Source organism: Brassica napus, chromosome A5 (genome assembly GCF_020379485.1).
Source record: "Brassica napus cultivar Da-Ae chromosome A5, Da-Ae, whole genome shotgun sequence".
Taxonomy (NCBI): domain Eukaryota; kingdom Viridiplantae; phylum Streptophyta; class Magnoliopsida; order Brassicales; family Brassicaceae; genus Brassica; species Brassica napus.
Window position 1 is genome coordinate 356,541 of NC_063438.1, and position 12,009 is coordinate 368,549.

General features: G+C 37.3%; 1 protein-coding gene across 1 annotated transcript; it reads right to left on the reverse strand.

Moving 5' to 3' along the window:
• Positions 1-908: 908 nt before the first annotated feature.
• LOC106403182 (transcription factor MYB12) lies at positions 909-4,656 on the reverse strand. The gene is made up of 3 exons (XM_048779447.1): positions 4,125-4,656; positions 3,230-3,359; positions 909-2,073 (listed from the first exon to the last, which is right to left on the reverse strand). The coding sequence occupies exons 1-3, from the start codon at positions 4,255-4,257 to the stop codon at positions 1,191-1,193; spliced, it is 1,146 nt and encodes a 381-aa protein (XP_048635404.1). The 5' UTR covers positions 4,258-4,656; the 3' UTR covers positions 909-1,190.
• Positions 4,657-12,009: the final 7,353 nt, after the last annotated feature.

Below are 12,009 nucleotides of genomic sequence, written 5' to 3' on the forward strand. Positions count from 1 at the left end.
TACAATCTAGTGTACTAGAGTATATACCGTACACTCTAGTGTACACTATGATGTACAGTTTGTTGTACATTTTAATGTACAATTTGGTGTACGTTATTGTGTACACCTATGTGTACGCTTCCGTGTAAGCTCTTGTGTACGCTGCGGTGTACACTTAGTGTACTAATATAGTGTATAAGGTACACTTTGGGGTACACTATGTTCTACACTTTGGTGTACATTGCGGTGTATGCCCTTGTGTATGCCTCTGGATACACCCCAGTATGCGTCTAGTGTATGCTTTAGTGTATGCTATAATATATACCTTAATGTATGCGACGGTGTACATTCTAATATACTATTACATTGTACACCGTACACCAAATTGTACACCTTACACCATGTGTATGTCTGTTGTATGCCTTCCTGCTCCAGTGTACGCTTAAGTGTATGTTATGGTGTACATCCTAATGTGCGTGTACGCCTTTGTGTATGCTACAGTGTACACTTCAGTGTACTATTAGAAGGCAACGGACCTCCCGCTCTGGTCCAACCGACTTCGGTGGTGGCAAAAGGAGAAGAAGCAAGACTACAAGAAGAAATTCTAAGAAAATACAGAAAATAGAAAAGAAAAAAAGTACATGACATCACGTGGGCGTTCCAAAGATTATGGAACCAAGTCGGACTATAAGAAAGAGACTGTTTTATGTTATTCAAAATATCAACTTAATAATAAAACAAAAACTTTTATGTTGTAAATGCCAAGTTTTTTTTTTTTTTTTTTTTTTTGGTAAAATGTAAATGCCAAGTTGCCAACTGGTATTTCATAAATCAATCTTCCGAACATAAATTTAATGCGTGGGTCGTTCCCTCGAAAATACTATATTGGTCCCTCCCTTTTATAATTTTGTGTTATGAAAACTCGTAAATGCATCCTAATTGCTAATAGTTCATATACTTTAAACGGTTCTACTCATACATCTTGTACCTCTTTATTAAATTACATAAAAAATGGTAATAAGTCGGACGGGAAAATATATAGGTTTTCCTTTAGAAACGATGATATGTTATTTTGATCTTTCAAAACCCGTTTTATTGCAATAAGCATACCAGAAGGCATACGCGCACAAGTTGAGATGACACCACATGGAGTGGACTCCAAACTGTAGTTGCACGAAAGACTACAAACTTAACACAAATCATTAACATCTTCAAGACAGAAGCCAAGCAACCAACGCATTTTCCTCGTCATGATCCAACGGTTCCCCAAATTTTTCGCAGTTAGTTTGCCCGATCGTGGCCTCATCGTCACCGTTCAAAAGCCACGACATTACTGGATCAGAAGCCTCTTTCTCATCGCAAAGTTTATTGCTCTTATTACCTTCTTGCCAAACACATTCCCAATCAATAAACTCATCCGTCAATGCATCGTTAACTTGATGCTCGTAGTTGAGAAACGACTCCACCGACCGACAAGGCTGAAGACAGTCGAGGTAACCTAGGTTTGAAGTCTCTGATGACCCTCTGGCTAACGTAGAGTCTCCTAAAGGACTCAACTCCCCATCACCAACACTCGATGTAAACACGTTGCCTGGATCTGACTCGTCCAACAAAAGATCAATGATGTCATGTTCATCAAAGGACAAAACTCCATTGTCACCATTAATGCTCATGAGATTATTATTATTATTATTATTAGTATTGCAACAATCTCCTCTTTCGTGACACGCTCCATAGTAGTAGTCATCACGTGGTCCTAGGTCAGCCTCGGCTCCACTTAACTCTATCATTAATGCCTCTTCTCCCACCACCGCGTTAACTACTACGTTGGAGTCTAGCTCTGGCGATGCAGACGTTTTCTTAGTTTTTCTAGTTTTTGGTTTGTGAGTTTTGGGTTTCATGGCGGATCTGCTGGTTCTCCCTAGTCTCCGTTTCTCCGGCAGACGTTGTGACGTCGGAGGAGCGTTCATGATTACGGCGGGGACGTCGTGAGACTTTCTGATGTAGTGGAGTTTACGGCTGAGATGAGAGTTCCAATAATTTTTTATTTCGTTGTCTGTTCTCCCGGGTAGATGACTCGCAATCAGTGACCACCTAATATTGCATTATATTAGATCAGTATCAAATATTATTAACCCTCTACTAGCAATTTTTTATATTTATGAACAACCTTAAAAACAAAACAAAAATATCTTTCCGAGGAATAAGGGAACTTCGTGGCCCAATGGGAATCAACAGAAACGTTGATATGACGGCTGATCAAACCATGCTTCTAAAAATACATGCATATATAGTACTACTAGAAAATTACTCACGCAATGTGACCAATGTTAATAATGAGTGACGGTGACTCGGATCTACGTTTAAAAGATTTTTTTTTAAAGGGTCTGGCACTATTCAAGGTAATAAGAAAGCAGTGCAAGGAAAGATTAACCAACCTGCCAAGCCAAAAACAAACGAAGAGCATAAAGAAGTTTTTAGTATTATTAAATTTTATTCAAACTGCTAATAAAGATGCTTTGTGCATTGACTATATATGAAAGTTGTTGAAAGAAAAAAAATATCATTAAATTTCTATATAAATTAACAAAGTGCTATATAAACTATAAGATATCCATAAACTTAGAAATCACATAACGAAATGTCATTTGTGACGAAATCAATACATACTAGCTCTCATGATAAGCCAAAAATATATTTAAAATGTCATATATACTCGAATTAATGCTTATGCAATAATGTGAAATATACATTTATTAGAGTCCTTTTAGTTTGTCTCAACTAAAAGAGAAAAAGTTTTGACAACCAAGGGTTGTAAAAGCATCGAGAGGGAGACCCACAACGAAAAAAATCATGATATGTCTTGCCTAATGCCTTATTATGTTATTTTTTTACTATTCTACCTTGTTGGATTTCTTCATCTGCTTTCATTAATAAAAATTGATGAAAACAACTTTTGTAATCTACTGACTTAGATCAACGAAAGATGGTTAAGCCAAAAGAGAGAATAAAATTAAGTCTTAAGTGTAAACGCAAACATCTACCTCCTGCTGCTATGTCTTTCTAAATTCGAATGAAAAATCATAGCTTGTATTATTTACATGCATTTTAGTGGAATATCCTCTAACAAAAATAATAATAATAACATTAAGCCTTACTTATTTGGTCGATAAGCAATCATTATTATATGATACTCTGAATATAAATCATTTGTCCGAAAATAGATTGGAAAATTAATGGACACTTGTACCTGTTTCCCAAAGTGGAATGCATTTTGACAACGAGTTCTTCTTCTTCTGGAGTTATGTTCCCACGCCTGAGGTCAGATCTAAGATAATTAACCCATCTCAATCTACAGCTCTTTCCACACCTTTTTAATCCTTTTTACAAAAAAATAAAAATTAACAAAGTAATAATACACGTCGAATTTTAAATATAAGTAAGCATTTAAGATATTTATTTTGGTACAGGTTTATTTTTGAACTATTTAATGTATTTGTTGTCTAAATAAATATGGGGTCTGATATATGATAATGATATGACTACTCACGAGTTCTTTAGCATTCTGATCCTTGTATTCGTATATCATATACATACACAACTACAAATTATCTCAACAACTGCATTAATTAATCATGTCTTTTAAAGCGAGTTAGATTTTTAAAGCGAGTTGGATATCAAATCAAAATTGGTCATATGGATTTGATCTGATTCATGCTATAATATACAAAGGACAAGATATCAAATACGCCTATATTTGCATTTCTCAATAAACATTAGTCTGTAATGTATACACCATATATATAAAGTGCATACATCCAACTTTTTAAAGCGCACACGTGGCAGCACTTTATATACATACGTACATTCACAACTCACTGTGACTGTGACACTGACCAATAACCAAAGACAGAAATGAAACTGAGACGAGATTAGTGTTGAGATTAAACTTCTCATCTTACACTAAAAATATAGTTAACCCAAACTAACTAACAATCCATGATTTCATGAGATTACGAAAAGAGCCAGGATTACTTCTCTTCTCTCTAACTCAGTGCCGTAGTTTGAAGTTCATGTTACATGGTATTGTTGTATTTGTAGTCTACCATTTGAAAAAAACAAAAAAAATGTTTAAATGTTATTACCGGCATTTTTGGGGAGAGATCTCCAAGAGCCTTCGCCATTGGATTGAATGTAGCTGGAGAGAATCTGGTCTTCCTCCGCTGTCCACCGCCCTCTCTTTATCCCGACCTTCTCGCAACACGGCGCTCTTCCCATCTTCTCCGGCGGTGGTTATATATACGTGTGACTATTTATGATTCTCTCACTGACCACAAAAGTCAAGCAAATGGGAGAGAGAGTGTGTCTATGCACGCCATAAGTTACTGTGTTACAGACAATAGAAGGAATAGTGACTGAGTTGGTATTTATAGCGAAAGATCGACAATTAATTAAAAAGATGACTAATGAGCTCGAGCTTTCGAGGGGAATGGAGATGATGACACGTGTATGGTATAGGAGGTGCCACGTTGGCGTAGAAGGAGACTGAAGTCGTGGCTTATTCACCGTCGAGAGACTCGTGATCGGTCCGTTTAGGCTCGTCGTGGTTCTTTTAGACGCTAATTGTATAGTGTGCCTGCCTAGATCATTGTCATCGCTTTTCCTTTTCGTGGTTCTTTTAGACGTTAATTCTAGTGTGTGCCTAACTAGATCATTGTCATCGCTTTTTCTTTTCAAAAAGTTTTCTTTTGATTTCTTAACCATTTTTTTGTGTATGTACCTACGTGTATGCATAAATTGAGAGATGTATATAGTTGTTGATGGTCACGTGAATACGTAGATCAAATAGTAATCGCATAATCTGAATATAATATATAAATATCCGAATCTTGATCCGTTGAGGTTGACCAGATGGTCTTTGACGCTTTGCTCGAACTACATAACACGTGTGCCTTCGTAAATATGCGTAAGCTTACATTAGCGATAAGCCGGCACCATTTCAACTATGCATACATCATATCAAAATTACGAGAACAAAGTTTCCTCACATCACACTATATATTGATTAGTCCAAACTACAAGTTGTAATACTCATTTTTTTACCTTAATGGCAAAAAAGTTTGTTATTAAGAGAAATCGTAGACAAAAAACCTCAAAACTCTCGATTAGATCTTCCTCTTGTAGAATTATCACCCGTTTGCTTTCTATATGTGCATCGAAGCAAAATGTAAAAGGAGGTCATTTTAAATTTGAAACTTAAAACAAAGTGATAAAATGTAGTCGCTGTGTTCAGTGGCAGAGCCAGTTCAAGAGGGGATCATCTGACCCACATGAAATCTATAAAATTTAAGTTATAGGCTTGTTATCATAATTATTATTGTGGTGAACTGGTAAAACTTTCTTTTATGACCCATGTCTTGAGTTCAAATACTACACTTCCCTTTTTAGCTATAATAAATGAATAAATGACCCATGTAAAACTAATGTCTAGCTCCGGTTGTGTTTGGTCCTAATCAAGTGAAACGAGTCACATTGGTTAACATATACATGCAAACAACCTAATTAAGAGGTATCATCGGCCATATCCTTTGGCAGTACAAATACTGAACTACCAATTATATATTCGTAGGGATCTTATGGAATCACTAGAGAATTAAATTTTACAAGTTTCCTTATCTAACACATTACACGAAAGTATGAGGACAACCAACAAAAATATGTTTCCCATTTACTGCTCATTTAACTACGTGTTCCCCACATGCCATTTATTTGCCGTTTCATATTGTGTTGAGAAAGACCATAGTACATAGTACTACTATTCATTTTCCTAATTGCAAGTTTTTTTAGTAGTATACCAAAACCCAACTAATCTTCGCTCGAACAACTATATAGTCGAGCTAATATTGGTTGGTTTTATTTCGAGAATCTCCAAGAACAAAGAAAACTTAGCTATTATGCAATACTAAACTTTGTTATAGACGATGAAGACCCTACAATCATAAACACAATTGTAAGAAGTTGAGAGTATCAGTGATTTGTTATACAAGGAGTACCAACTCTACATACATGCTTGTTCATCTGGGGACGATTGTCTATGTTGTCGCCTTTAGCTTTCTCCATATGAAAAACCTTAGGAACCACAAACATCGATCATCCTGCCAAGCTTGCTCTTCAGTCTGATCTCTACCATGAGTTATATGTCTTGCTTTTTATGCCTATGCGGAGAGAATATAGTGCAGTTGATTTGTTCAACTCCTTCATTAAACCTGCTATCATTTTTTTTCATCAAACTGCTTCCATTAATCGTAGGTAGAATTGGTGAAAAAAACAAAATAAAAACAAAATTAGATTTCTAGAAAGAGGAGAGAGAGATAGGAAGAGATGAAAGTTTTGGTTAATTATTTAATCTGAGATTTTTGTTTGGTTATAGGGTGCAATTTTTCTATATCTTAAAGAATACAGGTACACTCTTCTGTTTACCAACAAGAATTTAAGTTTAATCAAGACTTACGACCCAGTCGCCCCTATGATTTTGGGCTTCCATCCTGGACCGGGTCAGGTAACAACTAGGAAATAGAATAACATTTGTAAGCTAAATATTTTTCATTTGAGTTTTAAAGGTATGACACTATGACATGCCCCGAAAAAAAGAAGAAGAAAAAAACGTTATGATTGTTATAAAACATGTGTGGATTGCCATTAACCAAGACAAGAAGAGAAGAAGGCCCAACGGCCATGATCAGGCCCGACCGCGGCCGTGTCCTTAAGGAGAGAGAGAGCCGACCTAGAGGAGAGAGAGAGGCGGCCACAAGCTTAGAGAGAAAAGGAAACTCTTTCCTTTTCCTAGTAGATGTAATCTTTCCTTTTATGTATTTAGTAGATTTCCTATTTCATGTAGGATTAGGATAAGTACTCTTTCCATTTATCTCTATCTTGTAGTCCTTATATAAGGAACCTCTTTATGATTAATAATAACAAGCACAAAATATTCAGTCTCAAATCCTTCTTTTACAACACGTTATCAGTACGATAGTCTCCGTACCCTGAGACAAAACCATAAACCAAAATCCGTCACACATAAACCCTAAATCAGGCGGAACTTCAAATCGATCGATCTCTCCAACCCCGACGAACCAGACGACGAGCCACATATCAAATTGAAGCTCTTGACGAGACGAATCTATCACCGCAAACCGTTCGTCGATCCGATATCAGACGCGCCCACACTCGCAGAAACTATACACGGCGCCGACCTAGTTCTTGGAACCCTAATCCGAGCCAACAAGATTTTCTATCCAAATTCAAATCTTGTGAAAGATAAGTTTATCATACCTTAGTTATTTGATGATACCTTGTTTAGATTATGAAGTTCATGTAATCTAATACCCCTTGTTTTGTTTCATGAGCTGAGAGGAATTGGTGCAAAGATCTAATCCCGACGAACCCTAATTCGTCGTAGCTCGCGTTCCAGCTCGTCAGCATTCGATCAGCTCCAGCCATAAGGCGTTCCTGATCCTAGACGATTTCAGCTTCCTGTTCAGAACAGAGCCAGCTCACGATTCACATCACAGGCAGCTCGAGTTCCCAATCAACCAGCTCGCAAAGGAAGCAACCCGCGACCCGATAGGAGGCAGCGTCCATCCAGCTCGCGTCCGAGGTTTATCAGCCCATCTTGGAGGTCCGGTTTCTACAATCTGCAAGACAAAGGTAATCCTAATTCTGAGAACATGAATCGAACCTGGTTGTTTTGTAAAGATTGAAACCCTAAAAGATAATCTCTAAACTAAAAGCCATAGGATAATAGATCAATACCCTATGAGTAAATCGAAGCTCTAAAAGTTCGATCTAAACCTAAGAAAGAGATTGATCCATTGATCAATTAAAATCAGAGCCTTAAAGGTTTTTGAATCTCAAATCAAATCCCCTTGATCAAAGATCAAAGTATTCGAAATCCCATAAAACCCTAACTAGAAAATCGGTTTTAATTTTAATTTGAAACTTGAGTGTTTTGATTGATCACCTCGAGATGTTATTAGAAAACTCTAAATTCGAATTTAAAGATCCTAAGGCCTTGAAACCTTAAAACTTTAAAAGATTGAAAAGGTTTTGTTATCAAATGAAAGTTAGGTTGCTAGATTACCTAATAGATATGCAATAGGATTGAAAACACTTATATTAAATAATCCCCTATTGTATATGGCCGTATGGCCTAGCATCCGGATGGTTATAGAAACCGGATTGCATAATGATCCAATCCTTAGGATTGATGTATCACATAAATACCGTGAAGCTTAAGGCATCACAATGTATGACCGAATGGTCTAAGAGAGACATCATACCTGAATGATCATGCGACCTTGTTTGCATATCTCATGAACCGATCTTTAAGATCGCTGTATCACTAATATGATCGTGTGATCTAAAGCATCACATTACAAAGCCGTGTGGCTTAATACATATCTAAGTGGCTGCATAGCCTAGCATCCGGATAGTCACATGACCCGGACTGCATCATGATCCGATCCTTAAGATCGTTGTATCACATAATAATCGTGAAAGTCTAAGGCATTACATTGCAAAGTAGTATGGCCTTATATCCGGATTGATATATAAACCGGATTGTATCATGAACCAATCTCTAGGATTGTTGTATCACACTAACATGGCCGTGTGACCTGACTCACACCATGATCGATTATTTTCATAGATGCGTAAGAACTTGTTTGTGGCCGAGCTTGCTATATCATGCGGCTGCATGACCACATTATGAACCTAAAATTTTAAATAAAATGTGACTCAGATATCGAAAAGGGACTTGGTGATATAATTACCAAGGACAACAATGAGAATGAATTGGTACATGATTCCATCATCTCATTGAAGGTCTAAAAGATCAGTACATCATTATGGAAAATCCACTAGACTTTGGGTATGCTTCACAGCATAGAAATTACCACCATAAAACGGTGTTGCTTCCAAAGGCTAGAAATGACTAGAAGAATCTAAGATTCTTGGATTACAAAGTCATGGATGAGTACAACTCAGTCTTGTTTAAGACAGTCTCAATGCTGAGACTTTGTGGTGAAATAGTAACCAAGAAAGAGTTACTAGAGAAGTCCTATTCCACATTCCATGTGTCGAAAGTCATACTGTAAACAACAGTATAGAATAAAAGGCTTCACCACTTATACTGATCTAATCGCATGACTGCTTCTTGCATAGACCAAATTTTCGATACGACTAGTCTTATTGCTTTATGATTGCAATTGTGTTTTAACCTAAGGATCATTCACGATTTTTATATATAATGGAATTGGTTTTTAAGTTTATTGAATCTTGCCTGATCTTACTTGAACATATGGATGTTTTAAAGTATTGCCTAAAGGGCATAAAACCAAGAAACCATGAATGGTATAGCAAGCATAGTAAAGAAACTATGGCTACGGCATTTGCCTATAAGGCATTATATACACCCAAAGAAAACGTGGTCCATTGAGTTATAATGAATGGTTTCCAAATAAGAAACAATGGACAAACTAGAAGGAAACAAGTTCCTTCAGATTTTGAAAGAAAAATCGCCTAAGACCTTGAAAGAAAGTGATCGAAAACTATACCAAATGATTCCTACTGATTTAAAACTATGCTACAAAGATCAGTATGGTAAAAGAGGCAAGAGAGGTGGTGACTATAAAGACATAGCCCACGAAATTATACACTATATGACAAGATAGGATTAGCCATCCTAAAGTATAAACTTGATGCAAAGAAATTGAAAAGGCACAAAGTTATCCCGTAAAAATCTCACGTTGTGAAACATGTACACATAGGGAAACTCATTAGGCTTAATAATCCCAAAGCACCACGACCTTATAGTATGGTCATGAGGGGGAGAGAGGATAAACCCATGATCAATACTACAAGTTCGTGTACTATGGTCTAAAGACCATGTTATATGGCTTGGCCATTACTCGGCCATAAAGGGCCATTACCCGGCCAAAGAGAGACCATGATACAAACGGCCAAACCAAAGTGGCTATCACCTATAAACAGCTTGGCCACGACTTGGCCATGACTTGGCCATGACTTGTCTGAATAGTGCAGGCTTGGCCGCACACAGTCCATGACTCGGCCAAAGAGGCCGAAGAGACCATGAGAGACAACGGCCTGGCTGCAAAAGCCATAACCGGCCAAAGAGGCCATCACTTGTAAGTGATCGGCCATGTAAGCCATTACCTAGAAGACTAAGACTCTAAAAGTCTATAAGCTTGGGGACATTATGAAGTTACATGTACAGGATGATAGTATGCATCAGGTCATATAAGTGAGCATAGATATTCCCATCTAAAGAATGAATACGGGTCATTAAAACCAGACATACACCATCTTAAGAGTTCACTGAAATAAACCACCACATACATATGTGTGCCGTCTAAGATGGAACCTCAGAAGAGGATTGGAAATATATGTTGGATAGGAGTAACACTTTCTCCACGAATTCAAAGAGACCTTGAGCCAAAACATGGGTGATTGAATAAAGGCCAGGTACGGATTGCATGACCAAAAGCATCCGACTATCCAAACATTAAAGGAGAAAGATTATAAGCTGGATAAAGAGTAAAGGAATGATAAGAATGGTTTTAACCATCATTGTCTTGGCAAGATCCTCGGACCAGAGAATATGATATAAGACGTCCAAAGAAAGATAATATAAAGATAGCCAGTTGAGAAGCTAATCGAGATGCCAGACACTGACCCGAAAAGAATGATTAAGTCATAACCAGCTTAGCACCAAATGAAACGTCCTAGAAGAGACATAATCAAGTTGCTATAGAGTCTATACAAGATAGACCAAGTGTTCCATAAGAGAAAGGAAACTCGGATAGAAAGAAAAGGTGCATAGAATGATAGATCCGAAGTTATAAGAGAAACCATACAGACATTGAGAAAAGGCTGCGCAGCTACACATCTAAGGTACCAAACTATGTAGTCTTGGGACGCCAAGCTACTAGGTAACAAAGGTCCTGGATAATGAAATCTCAAAGTGATCAGATCATGTCTGGAACATAATGGAACCACATGAAAGTGTCGACACACACACACACATGAACATCTATATAAAGATGCATAAGAGAATAGCACTTGAACATAAAGAGATAAGCGAGGATCAGAGAACCCACGAATGAGTACTCATCATACAATCATAGAATCATAAAGATTATAAAGAATATAAAAGATAGACGTGGAGGTTCTAAGTATCTAAAGAGAGATGAGCGTATTGGCCATGTACATATACAGAAACGCCATCCGATAAACCAATGAAATAGATGGATCTTGTGAGATAAAGAAACCGTGAGAGAAGACACATAATCACGTGACCTAGAGTGTCCATGTCTTCATATTGACAGCATTAGATCATAGCTTGCACAAGGTACTCACAAAGATCAAAGGAACAGATTATAAGGAGATGAACTCCTATGTGGTGATTGCTGCTACAGATTTTCGATATTAAACCAAGTCTGGTCATATGAAAGAAAATAGATACAATACTGATGTAGTAAGCAGCATATGGATCACTGGATAAGATAATATAAGATAAGAGAACAGCTTTGTTCCTAAGCTGATTCATGGACTAAACAGCAGCTGCATATAGTAAAAGGAATTGATCACACATGATCATTGATTTTGGAGTTGTATAAAAGACAATCCAATAAACAGTCCATATACATAAGAGGTTTTATAAGAAATTCCTTGTGCTTATACTAAACCTAAAAGAGGTTAGTAAATATAGAATGAAATCCATGTAGGTGACTGGCTAAAACGTCCAGCACACCAGCTGAGAGCGTCCGGCTCTCTGGCCAAAAGCGTCCAGCCCTTAGGCTATAAGCGTCCGGCTCTGTCCATCCAAGGGCGTCCGGCCCCTTCTACCAAAGGACATCCGGCTCATATCCTTTGATCACGGCTAGTATAAAAGATCAACCAACAGGTTGTAATCCGACATCAGATCCCTTAAGGATCCGGCATAGCATAATA

Bases quoted from the DNA above. Each gene is read 5' to 3' on its own strand.
- LOC106403182 (XM_048779447.1), bottom strand. From the start codon at position 4,257: ATGGGAAGAGCGCCGTGTTGCGAGAAGGTCGGGATAAAGAGAGGGCGG. The intron at 3,360-4,124 runs GTAATAACATTT...TTTTGTAAAAAG, and splicing joins ATCTCTCCCCAAAAATGCCG to GATTAAAAAGGTGTGGAAAG. The intron at 2,074-3,229 runs GTACAAGTGTCC...ATGCAATATTAG, and splicing joins CATTCCACTTTGGGAAACAG to GTGGTCACTGATTGCGAGTC.